We start from the raw sequence: 21,304 nt of genomic DNA, 5'->3' as shown, positions 1-21,304 counted from the left end.
ACAATTGGTTATTCATATTCCAGAGAGGCTGTGACAGCATTTTTTTTAATAAGCATTTCTGACTTCACCTCCCTGAGATTCTTCCCAGTTTTGAGGGTACCTCAGAGATAATCAGTGTGTGCACTGACATTTTTGTCTGTGCAGGATATGTTGTTTGGCTTTGCTATTGTGCCTGGGAGTCTGGTGTTTTTAAGAATTATGTTACTGGTCTTGTGGTGGCTGAGGGGAATTATGGAGGTGTCTATATGGTGTCAGAGGGCTTAGTAGGGTGCATCTGAGTACAAGTTTTATAGTAACCCCCCCCCCCCCCACACACACACACACACACACCCCTTTTAGGTTGTCCTGACTCTGGATAATGTTACATGGGGACAGGTGATTGGCAGGCAGAGAATGGCATCATTCAAAAAGGCAAAGGGCAGGCCAGGAAGATACTCTGTGAAGTTATTTACCAAGATGGTCTCCCCAGACGTGCTATAGAAGTGGGAATTGTGAGCTGTAAAGGGGAATGACTATTCAGCTATTCCTTACTTTGCATTTATCAACATTGAATTTCATCTGCCGTTTTGTTGCTCAGTCACCCAGTTTAGGGAGACCCCTTTGTAACTCTTAGTTAAGTCCAAAGCTGACTGCAATCTTGAATAATTTAGTATTGTCTGCAAAATTTGCCACCTCATTGTTTACCCCATTTTTCCATATCATTTATGAATATGTTGAACAGTTCTGGTCCTAATAGATTGGTACAGAATGATTTCACTTTACAAAAGCTATATTAACTTTTCCCCCAACATATTGTGTTCATCTGTTCCCCTATTGTTTCATCCAGTTTGCCTGATACTGAAGGTAGGCTTACCGGCCTGTAATTGCAAGGATCCCATCTGGAGGCTTTTTTAAAAATCACTGTTACAGTAGCTCTCCTCTAATCATCTGGTACAGAGGCTGATTTAAGCGATAGGTTATATAATACAGTTAGTAGTTTTGCTCTTTCATATTTGAACTCCTTCAGAACTCTTGTGCATAGCAGTTGGTCCTGATAACTTCTTATTGTTTAATTTATCAGTTTATTAAAAAACCTTCTCTATTGATACCTCATTCTGGGAGAGTTCCTCAGCTATGTCACCTTTTTAAAAAAAAAAAAAAAAAAGGCTCAGATGTAGGGAACTCCCTCATATTCTCTCCCTGAAGACCAGTGCTAAGAATTCGTTCAGCTTTTCTGCAATGACCCTGTTTTCCTTGAGTGCCCCTTTAGCACCTCGATCCAGTGGCCCCACTGACATTTTGTCAGGCTTCCTGCTTCCGATGTACTTTGCTGTTACATTTTGTCTTTAGCTAGTTGTTTTTCAAATTTTTTCTTGGCCTGCCTTATAATTTTATATCTGTTTATGTTCCTTTCTATTTTCCTCAGTAGGATTTCACTTCCAGTCTTTAAAGGATGCCCTTTTGCCTTTACCCACCTCATTTACTCTGCTGTTTAGCCATGGTGGCATTGTTTTGGTATTTGGAGTGTATGTTTAGATTGATCCTCTATTATGGTGTTTTAAAATAGTCTCCTTGCAGTTTACAGGTATTTCTGTCAGACTGTTGCATTTAATTTCTGTTTCGCTAGCTTCCTAATTTCAAAGTTAAATGCTACTGTGGTGACTTTCTTTGGTATTTTCTTCCTTAAATGTTAAGTTTAATTACATTATGGTCGCTGTTACAGAGCAGTTCAGTTATATTCACTTCTTTGACCAGATCCTGTGCTCCACTGAGGACTAAATCAAGAATTGCCTCTCTCCTTGTGGGTTCCAGGATAAGCTTCTCCAAGAAGCAATCATTTATGGGTTCTAAAAATGTTATCTCTGCTAAGATGACATATACCCAGTCAATGTAAGGATTGTTGAAATCCCCCATTACGAAGGTAGAAGATGCAATAATAGTCTCTCTGATCTCTCTAAGCACTTCACAGTCAACATCGCCATACTGGTCAGGTGGTCGGTGTCCCTGCCAGCAGGTAGGGGATCTTGGGGGACAATTACCACACGGGTGGGGTGCAAAATAAACTTTATTAAGAAAATGCAAAAACAGGGAAAATTCAATAGTGAGGGGTGTGGGGTTTGTTAAGGTAGACAATTGGGGAGGGGTTTCTTTTGGTGAACAGTATAGGGGGTTTCAATAGTGGGGTACAATACAGTTGGTAAACAATTAACACTGAGGTATAAATGTAACAGGTAGCTAACAATTCCTATGTAGAAAGGTGTGTCACAGCAGCATATAACCAACTAACAGTTATGGAAAAATATGTTAAATAACAAACAATTTTAGGTAAAAATGTGTCACAGTGGTGTAAATATAGAATGTGAGGTGTATCAGAGAGGAAAAAGTAACCAATGGGGTTTTATGCTAGATTGGGATGGGGGAAGAGGAGCACGTGGTGGAGCAGAGGGAGATTTAAACTTAGAGAGAGACAGAGAACAGAGAGACTGTAAGGAGTCAGAGGGACACAAAGAAGCTGGGGGGGGCGGGTTTGCAGTGGAAAGACGGACTTAACCACAATTATGCAAAACACAGCAAAATCTTATCTATGATCTAACTTAACCAAGACTACACAAATTAACAAGTAACAAAACACAATGCAACAATTCTCTAAGCCTAACTTACAGAGTATAATGCTAAACCTAACTTAACCTAATGAGTGCACCTTATACTAGGGGTGGTTCTTCAAGGGTGTGGCTGCAGCAGTGGAGCAACTGCAAGTGAGCTGCCCAGGATAGAATCCAGGGAGGCACAGGTTTATTTCTAGCAGCAAAGGAGCTTGCAGAACCAGAAACAGATTACAGATGCAGACCAAGGAGTTAACTTGGGTCTGTCTGTTGGGGAAAGAAAAGCCAGCAGCTAGAACAGGGAGGGTCTGCAAGAGAGAGTTCTTACCAATCCCCAGGACAACAGCAGAGGCAGGCACAGCAGTTTCAGCATCAGAGGATGCAGAGAGGACTCAATTCGTTCACAATAATCAGGAGATCTCCAGGCAAAATTCGTTGTTCGTGGGAGGGGAGTTTAAAAACGGGGGTATGCTCAAAAACAAACGAGAGCGGGGAGAGGGCCTCCCAAAGACCCCTAGCTGATCAGACCAGGTGGCAAAGCAAGGACCTTCTCCGAGGTCTGATTAGAAAATGTCTGGTTATATAGGCAGACTTAGGCAGTTTCCCGCCAGTAACTTTGATTGGTTCCCCTTCTTAGAGGGGAGGAGAGAAAGCAGGGAAAAGTCTTCAGGTGAGCACAGATGTGTCCGGGCTATTTCTAAGTCACAGGCATGACTTACATGCTCAGCTATGTGGCCATATAAGGTCTTGCATTCTTGGGCAGCGCCCCCTACACCGAGCCCAGGTCTGAACAAAGGAGGCAGAAGCCCACCCCCACCTGAGCAGAGCAATGGCTCCGGTTATTCTGCAAAGGCCATTCCACTGAACAGGGCCAGGCTATGACTTTTGCTAGCCCCATGGCCGGGAGGGGCGGCCACACAGAGAGGAAAACAAAAAGAAATGCAGCAGGGAGGCAGCTGCAACAGACATGCCCCCCTGGCCGACCCTCACGGGCTGTGAGGGGGTTGCCCTGTGCAAAGACCAAGGCCAGAAGGGTTACAGATCCTCACTATCTGAGTAATCTAGGGGTGATGGTTCGCTGCTGTCAAGGGGAATGGAAGAGTACCTCACCTGCAAGGGCAGGGCAGACAACCCTGTGAATGAGCTGCTTGACCACTGCTATTCCCAACAGAAAGGCCACAAGAACAATAGCCACAGTAATAAGCCACCGCTTGATGGACTGGGCCCAGGATCCCAGCCCCCAGCTGGACCACTGGGCTTGCCACCAATCCCACTGCTCACGCTCCTTACAAATCTGGACGGCGAAGGAGGACAGTTGGTTAGCCATGGCTGAGATGTTGTTCCACCCCGGCTGAAGGCGCAGGCAACATTGTCCCTTAAAGGAAGGATCAAGGTCCTCCAAGGCAACACAAAAGTCCTTCTGTAGGATGGTCTGGAGCAGAAGACGGTTCTGCTCGGCGTAGTTAGCCAGGACTGTGAGAGCGTCGCTGGTTCGACGAAGCCCTTCGGCTGTGATGTTGGCGAGGGCCTCCAGACCAAACGACAGTCCACGGATTTGCTGTAAAGTTAAACTGTAGGAGAGGGGGTTAAACTGTACATAGCCCTCTATGACCATCTCGGTGGCCGACTTAAGCCGCTCCCATGCGGTGGCTGCTCGTCGTTTGCGTGGTGAGGAGAAGAGGGGGCGACGGTGGTGAAAGAGTCCCCCTCCCTCTATGAGAAGTTGCCCGATGGCACATACCCCTTTTGGGGAGGCGGGTAGGGCAGTTCGGGCAATGTTGTTTCCACAGAGCCACACTTGCCCTGGGGGAGAGGGCAGAAACTGTTTGTGGTGGTGGGGGGACTCCTGGCCGGGAGGTGCATCAACCTTCATCCACAATAAATGAGCGGCTCTGACCTGCCTTAGTTCTATGTGGGTCAGAGCTGTGGATGAGTATTGGGTGAGGTTGAACGCTGTACTAGTTGGAAAATGGCTAACATATTTGGTAAACTCAGTTTGGTACCTTGGGCTTCCTTTTTTGGGGTTCGGGTTGGGACGGGGTCCTGTGAACCATTGGGTGCAATTGGGGTAATGCCCCAATGGGGTAGGATTGGGGAAGCCGAAGAACACGATGCAGGGGGCCGCTGGCAGTGGTTCTGCTACCGCAACAGGGGCGAATGAGTTAGGTTTTCGGTCGTCACTGCTGGTGTTGCATATGAACAGGGGTCGATGGACCCAGTCTGTGTTGTTGCAGGCGGAGGCTGGATACTGTGGAGTCAGGTTCGTGAGGGGGAGGAACTTCCAGAGGAAAGGGGATCCTCCGTCTGAGGCCTCCCGTCTTGTGCAGGCGACACAATTATGTGATGAGGGGACATGTGACAGGTTCCCGATGAGGACCTCCTGCAGGGCGTAGGCTTTTAACCAGGCAACCAGGGGGTTTTCTCGAGGTGGGGTGGCAATCATGGCAGGTGATTCCTGTGAAGACATAAAAGAGAGCCCTGGCCAGGTGCTGGCCTGAGTTAGTCCTAGAGGGTGTTGGGCAGGGGACTATAGCATGATGGACCCCCCTGCAATGGCACAGCTTAGGGAAGAGAGGTCCTTGACACTTCCTTTGGGGACCTGGATCCCTTGAAGGGATTGCTGTAAATGGAGGAAGGCCAGGGCTGGGGCAGTCAGGGGCCATGCGGTGTCAGATATTACTGGGCTCCCTGAGAGACCGCGGGACCAGCTACTGGTCCTGGCTAGTACTGTGCCCTCTTCTCTATCCACTAGCTCCTGCCCATGTTCCAGGGCCAACCGGCCTAGCCACAGTAATGGCGGCTCATTGGCTCCCCTAGTGGTGTCTGAGATGAACTCCTTCATCTCTGCTTTGGAGCAGGGCCGGAATTCTGTGACCTGTGTGACGTTGCCCTGACCATCAAATTTTATTTGGCTGATGGATTCAGGCAGGGCTTCACTGGAGGTCACAGTGGGTGGGGGTGTATGGGCTTGGGCATCTGGTGGGGCTGAGGGTAGGGTGGGGTATAGCGGGGTTTTTTCAAGGGGGAGTGGGGCCTCTGGGTGAACATATGGGGGTGGGTGTTCGGGGGGTTTATTGGGACCGGGCTGGCTAGTGGTAGGTGGTGGCGGCCCTTCCTGGCTAGGCTGGCTAGTGGCCTCCTTGGCCGAGGCCGTTAGGGCCCCATGGAAAACAGTTAGTTTATCAAGGGCCTGAGCCAGGATCTCATAGGTAACTGTGGCTACCTTTTGGGGCTTATATATGTCATGCCACAGTTTCTTAGGCTTTCGAATTTCATCCAGCTTCTGCACCAGTTCTGTTAATATCTGGTGGGTGGGGGACCCCTGCAGAATTCGAGGTTCAGGGGTGAGCTTAGATGGGGGCCCCCCCGCACGCTTTCATGACCCTCCCCACCTCTCTCCAGAGGCGGGTAGGATTTGAATCTGCAGCTGGCTCTCCTGCCTTAGTGCAGGTTAGCCAGAGGCTGGAATCAGCAGGGCTGGCCCTGAATGTGGGGTGACAAGTTAAAAGGCACCCCACATCAGTGAGCCCCAGGTGGGTAGTATACACCCTGGAGCTCTGGCCTTTGCCAATCGTGCAGACCCACTCCAGGGCTTCAGGCTGCTGCTTACTCTGCAGCAAGTGGTATTGTAGGTGGTTAGTCTGATCTTCCACTGTCCCAGAGGTTTTTGCCTCTTTCCAGGGACAGGGGAGGCAGCAATTGTTACCCCAAGATCCTGTTCGTGATGCCATGTCCCTGCTAGCAGGTAGGGAATCTTGGGGGACAATTACCACACGGGTGGGGTGCAAAATAAACTTTATTAAGAAAATGCAAAAACAGGGAAAATTCAATAGTGAGGGGTGTGGGGTTTGTTAAGGTAGACAATTGGGGAGGGGTTTCTTTTGGTGAACAGTATAGGGGGTTTCAATAGTGGGGTATAATACAGTTGGTAAACAATTAACACTGAGGTATAAATGTAACAGGTAGCTAACAATTCCTATGTAGAAAGGTGTGTCACAGCAGCATATAACCAACTAACAGTTATGGAAAAATATGTTAAATAACAAACAATTTTAGGTAAAAATGTGTCACAGTGGTGTAAATATAGAATGTGAGGTGTATCAGAGAGGAAAAAGTAACCAATGGGGTTTTATGCTAGATTGGGATGAGGGAAGAGGAGCACGTGGTGGAGCAGAGGGAGATTTAAACTTAGAGAGACACAGAGAACAGACTGACTGTAAGGAGTCAGAGGGACACAAAGAAGCTGGGGGGGGGGTTGCAGTGGAAAGACACTTAACCACAATTATGCAAAACACAGCAAAATCTTATCTATGATCTAACTTAACCAAGACTACACAAATTAACAAGTAACAAAACACAATGCAACAATTCTCTAAGCCTAACTTAGAGTATAATGCTAAACCTAACTTAACCTAATGAGTGCACCTTATACTAGGGGTGGTTCTTCAAGGGTGTGGCTGCAGCAGTGGAGCAACTGCAAGTGAGCTGCCCAGGATAGAATCCAGGGAGGCACAGGTTTATTTCTAGCAGCAAAGGAGCTGCAGAACCAGACACAGATTACAGATGCAGACCAAGGAGTTAACTTGGGTCTGTCTGTTGGGGAAAGAAAAGCCAGCAGCTAGAACAGGGAGGGTCTGCAAGAGAGAGTTCTTACCAATCCCCAGGACAACAGCAGAGGCAGGCACAGCAGTTTCAGCATCAGAGGATGCAGAGAGGACTCAATTCGTTCACAATAATCAGGAGATCTCCAGGCAAAATTCGTTGTTCGTGGGAGGGGAGTTTAAAATGGGGGTATGCTCAAAAACAAACGAGAGCGGGGAGAGGGCCTCCCAAAGACCCCTAGCTGATCAGACCAGGTGGCAAAGCAAGGACCTTCTCCGAGGTCTGATTAGAAAATGTCTGGTTATATAGGCAGACTTAGGCAGTTTCCCGCCAGTTACTTTGATTGGTTCCCCTTCTTAGAGGGGAGGAGAGAAAGCAGGGAAAAGTCTTCAGGTGAGCACAGACGTGTCCGGGCTATTTCTAAGTCACAGGCATGACTTACATGCTCAGCTATGTGGCCATATAAGGTCTTGCATTCTTGGACAGCGCCCCCTACACCGAGCCCAGGTCTGAACAAAGGAGGCAGAGGCCCACCCCCACCTGAGCAGAGCAGTGGCTTGGTTAGTCTGCAAAGGCCATTCCACTGAGCAGGGCCAGGCTATGACTTTTGCTAGCCCCATGGCCGGGAGGGGCGGCCACACAGAGAGGAAAACAAAAAGGAATGCAGCAGGGAGGCAGCTGCAACAGACAGTCTGTAGTGTATTCCTACTTCTGTACACTTACTATTCAAGCATGAAATTTTTATCGATAGAGAAGTCTATGGTAGTTGATTCATTTAAGATTTGTACTTTATTTGACTTTATGCTTTGACATATCATGTCACTCCCTCACCAGCATGACCTACTCTGTTATTCCTACGTATTTTGTAGTCTGTTATTTCTGTGCCCCACTGATTAGCCTCACTCCATGAAGTTTCCATGATGTCTGTTATTTCAATGTCCTCATTTCATGCTCGGCAATGTCATCCCTTGTTTTAATATAGATCCTCCTGAGCTATTTGCTCATTATCTGGCACTGATCAGCATCCTAGTCACAGACTTCTGCTTAGCAATGTCCACAGAAAATATCTTTATTGCAGTGCCTGACCACAAGAGTTTACGGCACGGATTCTCCACCTCAGGTTGTGATGAGATTCAGGGTCTTAACACGGCTCCAAACCAGGGCTGCCCAGAGGGGGGGGTCAAGTGGGGCAATTTGCCCCGGGCCCCGCAGAGGCCCCCATGAGAATATAGTATTCTATAGTATTGCAACTTTTTTTTTTTATGGAGGAGGCCCCCGAAATTGCTTTGCCCCAGACCCCCTGAATCCTCTGAGTGGGCCCTGCTCCAAGATGCTGCTTGAGGCATGTTATAGGGCAGAGGTAGGCAACCTATGGCACGCGTGCTGAAGGCGGCACACAAGCTGATTTTCAGCGGCACTCATGCTGCCTGGGTCCTGGCTACTGGTCTGGGGGGCTCTGCATTTTAATTTAATTTTAAGTGAAGCTTCTTAAACATTTTAAAAACCTTATTTACTTTACAGACAACAATAGTTTAGTTATATATTATAGACTTATAGAAAGAGACCTTCTAAAAACATTAAAATGTATTACTGGCACGCGAAACCTTAAATTCGAGTGAATAAATGAAGACTCGGCACACCACTTCTGAAAGGCTGCCGACCCCTGTTATAGGGCTTCCAGAGTAATATTGTAGTAGTTCTGATATACTAGAATCCAGGAGCAAATGGGCAAAATCTGATCCCATCCCAGCTTTTAAACAGAGGATAGAACATCAGCAAACTTGATGCCAGAGCAGGGGAGGGCACACAGTTAAACAGACAAGTCAGTAATGGTTGCTTGGAAAGCAGTGTGGGATAACTGTTTGAGAACTGCCACGTAGTTTGCAGCAGCATTGCGTGCACATGAACGATACACTGTACTAACTCAATTCACAGCAAAATTAGGTCACTTTGAAGGATTCCAGAGTTTATTGTAATGAAAAGTTAGTATACTACAGTGGATTGTGTCAGGTGTATACAAGCATTTTCAAACAGAATTAACTCGACTTAATTTGGTTTAAACCCTCCATGTAGACAAAACCTAAATTATTGATCTATGGTGTCAAAGGAAGAAGTTTTGCTCTGAAGAAATTTGGAATACAGTTGGTAGGGAGATGAGAAATGAGTTAAATTTAACAGTAAAGTCAATTTAAATGGTAGCAATGCTATTTTGGTAAATTCTTCCTAAGGAAATTAGCAGCAGTTGTGTGCTATTGTCTCTTACGTTTTAAAATCTGCAGTGATCTAGATTACATTACAGATTGGATTCTAAGAATGTTTCTTTATTTCTAAACATTAAACGTCACTTAAATGTAATTTTTCTCATAAGCATTTCTTGTTCGATATTCAGCAAACACTGAGTGACATTATTTTTGCTTGCTTTCTCACAGGAACTATATAGCGGTAGCAAAGATTGCAATATACTTGCATGGGTGCCAGCTCTACGAGAGCCAATGCCTGATGAAGATGCTGCAAAGGTATAGAATATTCTATGAATGTCAATTGTACTTTTTTTTTTTAAACAGCAAAGGGAAAGTTAGATATAAAGAAAATATTTCCCTATTGCCCTTTGCAGTGAAGACTGATACACAGAAATGATCTAGCTGTCTTTTCTCTGCAATGTGCTTTTCCTCTTGTGCAGAGTAGCCAGTTCTCTACTAGACTTCCTGCTTCTCCTGTATTTAAAGTGTTGCTTGTTTTTATGTTGTTTGGCTTTTTGACTTTCTTCTTAGCCTTTCTAATTTCCATACCACATTTTACCTGCCATAGTTTTACGGTCCTTTGGAAATACAGTAACAAAATTAAAAATAAAAAGTTAGAGTAGTAAACGAACAGTAAGATTAAGGGTAGCAGTTTTTCACATCCAATTACTGTTGGATCCGGAAGTACATCAAGAAAATGCTAAGCAAGCTTACTCAAGAGTCTGTCAGAGACAAAAGGAAAGTGGGGCAGGTATCCAAGTTCCCAAGACACTTTTGATACATCTACATATTTTTAATGAATCATTGAAGCCTATTAAACAAAGTCTGGAAATCTTTGTTTTAAAAAAAAATAATAATCTTATTTCTTATGCATTATTGTAAAGTGAATTTAGATGTAGACCATCTACATTTATGAAATGGGGTCCAGTTTCATCATCCTTTTTTTAAACTGGAGATCTGTTAGCTGTTTCATGATTTATAGTTGGTACTGCATATTTGTAAAGTTTTTTTAAAAAGTCTTTATTTTCTTTATTTTGTAACTATTTTATGATAACTAGAGTAGTGTGTGTTTCTCGGTAGCAATACTTATAATTTCAGCTTCCAAAGGGAAAACCTAAGCACCAGTACCTTCCAAAGGCATATACGTTGCTCCTCTCACTTATTGGTCTCTAAGGCTTGCTGTCATCATTAAGTCTTCATGTCTGTCACGTAAGTCACAGATTCCGTGACGTTCTGTGACCTCTGATTTCTGCAATGGCCGGTGCAGTTAGCTCTGGGGCTGCCCGAGCAGATGAGACAGCCCCTGGGCCAGTTGCACCAGCCACTGCTGGGGTAGTTCGGTTGTGGGAGGGGCTCAGGGCTGTGGTTCCCAGCCAATGGGAGCTGCAGAGTCGGAGTTGCAGGGACATGCCAGCCACTTCCAGGGAGCTGTATGGAGCCCATTAGGGAGCCTGCCAGTCCCAGCAGGGGTCCCCGGCCATGTGCCACTCCCTCCCCGAGCCAGGGTCCAGGTCACCCCCCACAGCACCCACGGTGCCCCGGACTGCCCCCTCAGAGCACCTCCGGCCCAAGTTTTAGGGGTATATAGTACAAGTCATGGGCAGGTCACAGGCCGTGAATTTTTGTTTACTGCCCATGACCTGTCCATGACTTTTACTAAAAATACCCATGACTAAAACATAGCCTTACTCGTCATCAAAGAGACACGTGTGACTTTTAACTGCCACTGAGTTTTGAAATCCGTTCTAGATTTTTAAGAGCACCAACACAAAACTAAAGTTGGCTACTGTACTTAATATATTGGAAGTAATTTCAGATATTCGTAAAGTTTCAGCAGCCCAGCATCAACTGCGATTCTGATACATATTGGCTACTCCTCTCCTATCTACAGTTTCCTGTGACAGTTAAGATGCAGCACTGCCTGTGCAAGCCATGCCCCATCTCCTGTTTGCTGCCAGATCTTTTTTTATTTATTTTTTATTTTTTATTTATTTTCAAGCTTCAGTGCCTCCTTCTGGTCTGGGATGTGAGCAGCATGATGTTCACAGCCACTCGGAGCCTCCCCAGCAGTGCCTAGGGTTGCCAGTTTTGATTAGACGTATTCCTGGAGGTTTCATCACATGACATAATCTTTAGTTAGAGATTAGTCTTTAATTCCTGTAGACTCCAGGCAATTGTGATGAGTTGACAACCTAAATTCCCTCTAAGGTGAGCACCTGTGTGACCGTGCAGGAGACCACCAAGGGAAAGCACTTAACTCCTCCAGCTCTGGGGCCGCAGTGCAGCAAGGAGCGACGCCCCTCCCTCCCAGCTGCGGGGCCACGATGCAGCAGGGAGCAACGCCCCTCCCTTCCGGGGCTGCGGCGTGGCAGGGCGCAATGCCCCTCCCTCCCGGCTCCGGGGGCGCACCCATGGGGCGGGAGCAATGCTTCTCCCTCCTGGCCACAGAGCTGCTGCAACGGAGAGGCGCCTCTCCCCTGACCCCGGAGCTGCTGCAGTGAGAGAGGGTGGCGGGGTGTCCTCTCTCCCCGCTGCAGCTCCGGGGCAGCCTACACCCCAAGCCTCTCATCCCCAGAGCCCACACCCCAGGCTGTAGCCCTCACCCCCCTGCAGCCCAACCCTCGGCTCCACCCCTGAGCCCCCTCCCACACTCCACCCCCACCACACATCTCCTCCATATTGGTGTATATAGCAAAATTAATTCTGCACATGGATGGGAAAAGTTAGAGGGAACATTGTTGGCAACCCTAGTAATGCCTCCTTGCCAAGCTCCTCTGCCCTCTTTCAGGTATGGCAGAGCAGCTGCACAAACACTAGGCAAAATCCAAAAGGTGCTCTATATATGCATTAAGTTTCTCAGGCTTGGCAGAAGGTAAAATGTGCCCAGCCAGCCAACTGTCTCTGTTAGGGTAAGGGGCTCTGAGTCAGACAGGCATGTTGGGGGCCCCCCCCTCCTCCCCAGGTAGCTGCAACTCCACTGCAAAACCCAACCAGGGGAGACAGAGCAGATTGGGAGGAGGCTCTGAGGATGAGGAGGACTCAGTCCAGGGGGTAAATACTGGAGCAACAAAGGCTGTGGGTCACCCCACAAGTCCTAAAATGGGTCCTAGAATCTCTGGGGAGAGAAGCACGGCTCCGACACAGCTCCGCTTCCTCACACCGTGAATCCAGATTCTCACCATACGCTCTGGATTTTGCAGGACTTATCCCAGAAAGGCAAAAGCAAGAGTGTGCTGCACAAGGGAGCAAGTACTACTGTTGTGGGGTGGGGTGAAAATCAGGGGTTAAACCACTTCTCCTTTGCCGAGGATCGCCACCTTTCTAATTGCTGGTAACCAGACCCCCAAAGCCCTGCCCCTTTCTCTGCCTCTGCCCCCAAGCCCCCCCCCCCCCCCAATCACTTGCTCCTCTCCCTCCTCCATTGCTCTCTAGATCAGGGGCCAGCAACCTTTCAGAAGTGGTGTGCCAAGTCTTCATTTATTCACTCTGATTTAAGGTTTCGCGTGCCAGTAATACATTTTAACGTTTTTAGAAGGTCTCTTTCTATAAGTCTTTAATATATAACTAAACTATATATATAAACTAATATATAACTAAACTATTGTCCAGTGGCCAGGACCTGGGCAGCGTGAGAGCCACAGAAAATCAGCTCGCATACCACCCCCCACCCCCGCAAGCTGGGCTCCCTCTGCCCTGTGGCTGGGACAGGAGCTGCTGCAGCCTGACAAGGAGCCTTCTTGCAAGTAGGAGGGAGCCCCAGTAAGCAGGGGCTGGTGTGGGTTAATGACCTGGCACCTCCCTCTGCCCTGTGGTAACTGGACATTTGGTGTCCGGTCAGTACATCTGACCAGACCCTGCCAGGTTCCTTTTTTGACTGGACTTTCTGGTCTACTACCAGGCACCTGGCAATCCTAAATGGCTCCTGGACAAGAAACCAAAAACCAGACTGTCTGGATAAAACCTGGACAGGTGGCAACCCTACTTTTGCCTTCTCCTCCTGAAAGAGTGTTTGCTGGGGCTCTTTTCCTGCACGAAGTCTCTCCCCGTGCACTGTAGCATGCTCGCTGTCCCTCTCCCACCCTGCAGCATGTCTAGGCACGCAGAGAAGCATCTCCCTCCTGTGCAGCCCTGCCTCGGGCTGCAGCCTCATATGAATTGGCTGCATGGTCTGTCTGGCTTTCAGCCCAAGGACTCTGACTCTGCCAGGAAAGTGGCTCAGATTTGAGGCAGCAGCGGAATGGGAATTGTGCCCTCTGAGCATCAGCCATAACCCGTGCTGTGCCATGAAAAGGGCCTTCGACGCTGAAAGGTGGGGAAGGGTCTCTCAAAGCCCCTTCCCAGGTCCACAGGGTGGCTCCACATTAAAGTCTTGAGCACTTCAGGCAGTCTGTGACCAGAACAGAGGCACTTTTGTAGGATTACGTAGGGGTACGTGAGAAATCCCTTCCCACGTTCAAAGTGATACTGATTTCCTGAGTATATCTAAGTGGTACTGGGTTGCTCATATAGTACTTACTAACTAGGAGGAGCAGGCAGACAATCTTTCAAGCTTCTGGGACCTCTAACAACTATTTTCACAATTGAGAGATGTATAAAGTACTCCTCTATTGTACAGTCCCCAGATCAGGATGAATAGTGTACTACTTTACCCTATAAGCAGCCGGGGAAGAAAAGAAAAAGGCATTGCCTGCCAGGGCCGTCCTTAGGCATACGCAGCTGCCTAGGGCACCATGAAATTTGGGGCACCAGCCCTATCCCTCGGCCATCCCTAGGGGGGTGCGGGGCCCCGGACAACTCCCTCCGCCCTGCCTCTTACCTTTCCCCTCTGCTCTGCCCCTGGCCCGCCCCCATTCCACCTCTTCCCCCAGCGACCCCCTACTCACCGGCAGCAGCGGGAAGCGGGGCAACCCAACCCCAGCCTGCTGTACTCCACCAGCTGCAGCGCTCCGCTTCCTGTCGCCAGTGAGTGCAGGGAACGGATTGCCTCCCGCACTCACTGGTGGTGGTAAGTGGAGAGACGCGGCCCCAGCCCGCTCCGCTTCCCTTGCCCCGGCCTCAGCTATGTCCCTCGGGTTGGGGAAAGGACCAGCCCCGGCTCTCACCGGTGGCTGGAAGCGGAGCGCCACGGGTGGGAGCTGGTGGGGTAGAGCAGACTGGGCTGGGGCTGGGCTGCTCTGCTTCCCACCACTGCCGGTGAGTGGGGGATCCCTTCCCCCAAACCCCTTCCCCCGAGCGACAGGTCTGGGACAGGGATGAGGGAAGCAGAACAGGCTGCTCCCGGCCCCCTGCTAATCCCCACAGCCAACTCCTGCCTTCCAGACCCTTGGAGGGGGAGGCCTGGGGTACAACACAGCCCTCCTGCGTAGGGCACCCAAATGGCTAGGGACAACCCTGTTGTGTGCATACGCGAACAAACCAAAAAAAAACCCTGCAGAACTTTTCCAAGACCAGATGTCTGTCAGTGGCCTGGAAGAAACTTTTTATTAATAGATCTTTCTTTTTGAGCATTATGATGATGCATGTTTTCCCACTGATGCCTTCTTTCAAGGTATCACGAGCAAAATGAGCACACCTGATTAAACCAAGTCTTAAACTAAAATGTGTTTTTATATTTATATTAGGGCTGTCAATAAATCACAGCTAATGCATGCAATTAACGCAAAACAAATTAACTAGATTAAAAATATAGTCATGATTCATCACGGTTAATCGTACTGTTAAACAATAATAGAATACCAATTTAAATTTATTATGTGTATTTTTGGATCTTTTTCTACATTTTCAAATATAGTAATTTCAATTACAACACAGAATACAAAGTGTACAGTACTCACTTTGATATTTTTTATTACAGATATTTGCACTAAAAACATAAAAAGTAGTATTTTTCAATTCACCTCATACAAATCCACGTAGTCCTACTTCATGTTGAGCCGGTTGCTAAGACAAACAAGTTTGTTTACATTTATGGGAGATAATGCTGCTGCCTGCCTCTTATTTACGCCACCTGAAAATGAGAACAAGCGTTTGCATGGCACTGTTGTAGCGACTGTTGCAAGATATTTACGTGCCATATATGCTAAACATTATATGCCCCTTCATGCTTTGACTTGTAGGCTCTAAACTTTTACATTGTTTTGGTTTTGAGTGCATTCATATAAAACGTAAGTTGCACTTTCATGATAGTGATTGCATTACAATACTTGTACAGTGGCATGGGGAAAAAATCTGAAGCAGAAGCTTCCAAGGAAACCTAGATCAGTATTCCTCCAAACCAACAAAATCCTCAGCATAACTAAATCCTTCTTTCAGATTCACCCTCTGCACCCAGAGTCCTAAGTGGCTGGTTGTACAACAAGGCACAGCTCACAAACTACAGCATGCAGTGCCACAACCTAGACTCTGGATTATCTCCAAGCACCAGTGTGACAGGTTCTCTGTCACACTACTCTTCCAGAGCCCGCTGGCTATCCCAATAAAGTGCAGAGAGGCTTTCAGGTATGCAGCACCCCTGGCTTTATTTACACATACACAGTTCTCCCACCACCAGCGTTGAGCTATATACAAGGCTTACAGGGTTAGTTCCCTCTTTTCCTGCAGTCAGCCCACAGCTAGGAGTCTGACCTTTCCCTGCCTGGCTCTTCTTCTGGCTCCCAGCCCTTATAACTGCTGGCTTGTCAGGCCCACAGGTGGAGCCAATCCCCAGGCCAGGCATCAGGTCTGTTTCACCAGCCCCAATATATTTCCCTTGATTGGAGCTGGCTGAACAGAGGTAATTAGGTGCTTTTGCACCAACACTCTGCTACAACCAGACTTTGCAATAACACCAGGAAAAGCTCACTGATTCCTTAGACAAACATAATTCACCTAGCAGTGGAGATGCACTTCAGTGACAAAGATCTACCCATCTAGACAGGTTCCAGATAATCCAAGATCTCATATCCATGCTGGACAAATGCATGAGGCCAACCATAGCTCAGCGTCTCTATCCACTGGGCCTTCTGCTCTCATACACATGGGTCTCCCCAAGGACTAGGTCACACATCTGGTGTCTCCAGGCCTTTCTTCTGAGAGTATGGGACCATTCCTTGGAGCGAATGCAAGACCACTTTCCAGTTCCCAACCAGGTGCTGGAATCCCTTAAGATAATGGATAGTCTCAGAGAACATCCACAGGGATCTTCCCATATACCTTCCAGGCCTGTAGGTTTTCACAACAGATGCCAGGCTGAAGAGAGGGGGAATGCTTCTGGGACCCAGAACAGCATAGTGCATCAGGAGGGCAACCATGTCTTGGTTCAACTACGCAGCCACAACTGCATACATAAACAACCAAAGGGGAATGAGGAGTGTAGCTCTACATGCAGAAGTGATGGAAACAATGAAATGGATAAAGAAGATTCTCCCTTCCCTAAAGGTGATACATATAAAGGGGAGAGCTGAACCTAAAGGAAGACTGGCTCCGCAGATACAAAGTCAACTATTCAGTGTGATGCCTGCACCAGGAAGTCTTCACTTTGATCTTTGCAGACCTTCGGTCTCCCTTCAGTTGTCCTGTTTGTCAATTTCAAGAATACAAAATGGCCAAAGTTCTTCACATAGCAAGCAGACCCCATGGGGACAGATGCTGCGTTGCATAGATAGCCACAAGGCCTGCTACACACATTCCCACCGTTTCATCTTCTAGGGAAGGTGATCCAAACTATAAGGCAAGAAGAAGGAGGGGAGACAGTGCTAATTCTATACCAACCAAGGAGACCCTACTACTCTAATCTAGGAGAATTAAAGCTGGAACCACTGTTGCAGCTTTTGACAAGACCAGACGTCTTCTTTCCAAGACCCATTTGTCCACCCAGACCCAGATAGTCTTCAACAGGCAGCTTAGCGATTGAAAGAGGAAAGCATTAGCTGCTCTCAGCGAGTCTTCTAAAGTGATCAGGACTCTACTCTCATCCAGGAGAGTTTCCAGCCTAAAACCTGCTCCTACATATGGACCAAATTCAGTTCATGATGCAGGAGCACAGCGGAGATCCAAGGGATTCTGGGATTCTGGCCACTCTGGACTTCCTTCAGGAATGTGTGGATAAAGGTCTTTTGCCCAGCACTGTAGCCTACCAGCTGCCAGCCGTAAGCAGTGTACTATTTGCAGGATCCTTGGGCTCCTTGGCAGAACCCTCAGGTATGCAGATTTGTCAGAGAAAAACCAGTGGTCAGACCGATCTTCCCTAAGTGGGAACTACCACTGGCGTTGAAAGCCCTAACCACTCAACCAGCCTTTGAGCCTCTGACTGTTCATTCTGCCCATGGCCACAGCACCTGACCAAGAAGCAGTGGCACACCCTAGGTGTCAGAAGAGCACTGAATATTTATATCAAGCATACAGAATCCTTGAGGAGATCAGGCCGTCTTCATTTCCTTTCATCCCGAGGTGCCAAGGCTTAGTAACTAAGCTATCCCATACCAGGTGGATAAGACTATGCATTGCTGAGGCATACAAGTCATTCAGCGTGCCGGTTCTGGAAAATCAGAGTGCATTCTACAAGATCCATGGCAACCTCATGGGCCAAAAGAGAGGCACTTCCATGGCAGAGATCTGTGGAGCAGCCATGTGATCATTGGCTAATGCCTCTATCAGACACTATAGGATGGAGTTTCTGTATCCACAGAGGCCTCTTTGGCAAGAAGGTGCTGTGGGTAGTGGTCCAGACATAACTTGGCCATTTGAACAATTCAAAAAGTGGGGTATATCCTGTTTCTTATATTCACTTCTCTGTCCCTCCCTGTTCCAGTTCACTGTGTGCTACTTCTCATACATATCCAAATTGTGGGAGATGCTGGGCTGCAGAATGGAAAATTTCTTACCCAGTAATTTTCTGTCTGCTAACAGGATCATCCACAATTGTCCCCTGCTGGATGGCTTCACAACCAAGAGTCAGCATTTTATTTGGATAGTCACCATGTAGGCAGTGGCCTACTGTACATAATTCATTAGTTGGCACTGAAGTTTTTTGTTAATTTTGTAGGAGGTTTTTCACAGCTGTGGAATGAATCATCTGGCAGCAAGCAGGAGAAGGTGTGTGGCTAGCACAGGCTCTGCTGCAGCTTTGAGCTGCCTCTGCAAATTGCAGGCAGGAAGGGGAATAGCCCATATGTAACAGAATTGTGGGAGATGCTGTTAGCAGAAAGGAAATTACTGGGTAAGAAATTGTACATTTCAATCCATGTGCCAGAGACCTTGTGACTACGTCAGTCATATGCAGGATACTACTTTATTTCCTAATTTACTCTAATATATTAATTTATAGGATGGACAACCATCTGCTTCAAAAATGCAGTAAAAATAAGAGAAAATGAATAGTATATATTAAATAGTAATATAAGAAATGACTTGAGTGGTGACCTTAATTTAGTTCTTCATAATTAAATCTTTATTAATTAAATCATAATTAAATTTCAATTTTTTCACTCAGTTTTTAAAAAGCAAACTATTAAAAAATATATATTTTATCTCCTACCTCAGCAACGCTTAAATCCAGCATTTGAAGATGGATGGAGCAGCAGTGATGATGAAGGATGAATCTCAATTAGCTGTTGATATAAAACTGACATTCATGCACCATGTTTGTGAAGAAAGGACTCTATCTGCAGAATTGAACAAGTATTTGTCATAAGCTTCTTTTGTAGAGTTCCTTAAAGCTCAGCCTTTCAGAAATTAGATTTTCTTGTAAAGTTACTTTCTTGTACTGTCTTAATGTTTCTTCTGTGTTGTTACTATATTTTGAACTAGTATTCTTTTATTTCACCTGGCCTTCTCACTCTCTTCCCACCCACCCCCAAACTTTAGGCAAAGCAATTTGGTATATTGTACCTAGTTGTTGAGCTGAATATTAAGAAAAGCAAAATTTCTGATCATCAGATGCTAGTACACCCCATCTCTCTTCTTGTGTCACTAAAATAGTGAGGCCTGACAATTCCTTCTATTTTCAGGGGTTCTAAATTGGGCAGATTGGGACGAGATGAGTGTGGAGAGGAGCTGGGGTGTTTAAATCCCAGTTCCTTTGTATTATCCCCATTTTACAGATGCCTCTCCATGGGTGCATTATGGAATCCAGCTTCCTCAATTAGAAGGAAGCAAGGCTGGTATTCTCTATCTAGGTATTTATATAGCCCCCATCAATTTAATATCTGACCCCATCCCAGGTATTTAAAAATAGAAGCAAAGTACATGGAATAGGATCTTACTGGTCCTTTTAACATGATCATAAGATCAGTGGGCATCCTCTGCTGCATGAAACCCCCACAAGTGGAGGGGAAAATTCATGGATAGCAGCAGGCAAACACTGAATGGGGACTTGGCTTCTGTGACAGCCAAAGAGTCAGGATGAGGAGGAGAAAGGGAAAGCTAGTGCTGAGGCACTGGGCCTCTGCCAGTGTGCTGTGACTTAAGAGGTTGAACCTCCTGCATGTTCTGGGTGTGTAAGACCAGATCTCCCTTTCTCCTCAAGATGATTTAGAGGAATCTCAGCAAGCTGAGAGTCTCCTGTCTGTGCTGGGTGTGTTTTCCCTCTTCGGTTATAATGTAGCCTTCTGGATTTAACAAGCCTCAAGTCAGAAGAAAAATTTGAATAAAATGGAAATGTAAAAAACAGTCCTTCAAAATGTCTTCATTTCAACTGAATGTGTGAGTAGGGTCTTTGCTTTGTACTGTCATGCGGGAGGTTTGGTGGGTCAGTTCTTAGCCCAGTGCTGGGCTGAGTGTGCTACAGGAGCAGCGCTCGCTATTCCCTGAGGACTGAGTTAAGGAGCTGCACTAAAAGGCTTCCCATCAAGTGGAGGAAGGATAGCTGGGATGCAGTACTTCCAAGGGAAAAGTTCATACCAAATGGAGGGGCAGGATTCAAACAAGAAGGGAAAAAGTGTTAAGCAACTGGATGAAAATTATTTAGCCTGTGTACTGTATGTCACTAACAGAATTAGTGCACATTTTAGAATTACATTTGTAAAAAATTGCATACTATTATTCCATATACCAGTCCAGTGAAAGGGGCATGGAGAGACTCAAGGAAATCCTAGTAATTCAGAAGAGTTAATATAAAAATACTAAGTTTACAATTGCCAGGAATGGTGAAATCCAAAATTTGGCCTCCCTTAAAGTTGTTATGAAGCTATACTAGTTGGGGGCAGGGAGATTCCCAAAAGCTTCACTTAATTGTAGTTCAAGGGACCAGCCGGACCCAGTAAGTGTAGGGGAATATTAGAAATTGAAATTGGCTTCTTAAAGATGAAACTTTCATTTAATTACCACTTGTTAGTTCTTTTCCTCCCAAAGCCTAGGGAATCTTGGTAACTTAATGAAAATAAGCTTTATTACAAAACAAAAGCAAAATGAATAAACTATTTGTATTATTGGGCAACATTTTTGTTACATATTATGTGTATATACAGATGCTACATACTGAATATCATATTTGTACTTCACATTTTCAAAATTGAGTAAAAAGGTGGTTTTTTGGTCTTGAGAGGGATGTTCATTAGATCCTGTGTTTTTTAAACCACTCTCCTTAGTGATCATCTGATTTGTGAATTACTTCAGAGACAGCCATCAAAAGGAGAAATAAATTAAATACTAATCAGTTCTTCCTGAGCTGTGTAGTGATCATGGAAAATGTTGGTACTTAAAGAAGCAGACCCAGGGTAGTTTTTGTGTTCCATACCCAATGGGAGGTAGAGAGATCCAAATTTGTCAAATGGAAGAAGACAAATACGGTAAAGAAAATTTTCATTTTACAGCCAGGGTTCCAAACTGACAGCCATTAACTATATTTCCTGTGTGTGGCACTGCCTTTCTCTTCCAAATGAAATGCTACGTGCTTCCCATTCC

At 46.4% G+C, this 21,304-nt stretch overlaps 1 protein-coding gene across 2 annotated transcripts in view; it reads left to right on the top strand.

Moving 5' to 3' along the window:
- ERCC8 (ERCC excision repair 8, CSA ubiquitin ligase complex subunit) overlaps window positions 1-20,839 on the top strand; it is a 58,816-nt gene extending 37,977 nt beyond the window's left edge. Inside the window, exons 10-11 of one of the 2 annotated variants that reach the window (XM_039544244.1) lie at window positions 9,614-9,700; window positions 18,944-20,839. In XM_039544244.1, the coding sequence (XP_039400178.1) occupies window positions 9,614-9,700; window positions 18,944-19,000 (144 nt within the window). In that variant the 3' untranslated portion in view covers window positions 19,001-20,839. The remainder of the gene's footprint in view (window positions 1-9,613; window positions 9,701-18,943) is intronic. The other variant, XM_039544243.1, reaches the window with a different exon arrangement.
- The last annotated feature ends 465 nt before the right edge of the window (window positions 20,840-21,304 follow it).

This window comes from Mauremys reevesii, linkage group 6 (genome assembly GCF_016161935.1).
Source record: "Mauremys reevesii isolate NIE-2019 linkage group 6, ASM1616193v1, whole genome shotgun sequence".
In the NCBI taxonomy this organism is placed as follows: Eukaryota; Metazoa; Chordata; order Testudines; family Geoemydidae; genus Mauremys; species Mauremys reevesii.
Note: the sequence above shows the minus strand (reverse complement) of the source record. Positions and strands in the feature narration are given on the sequence as shown.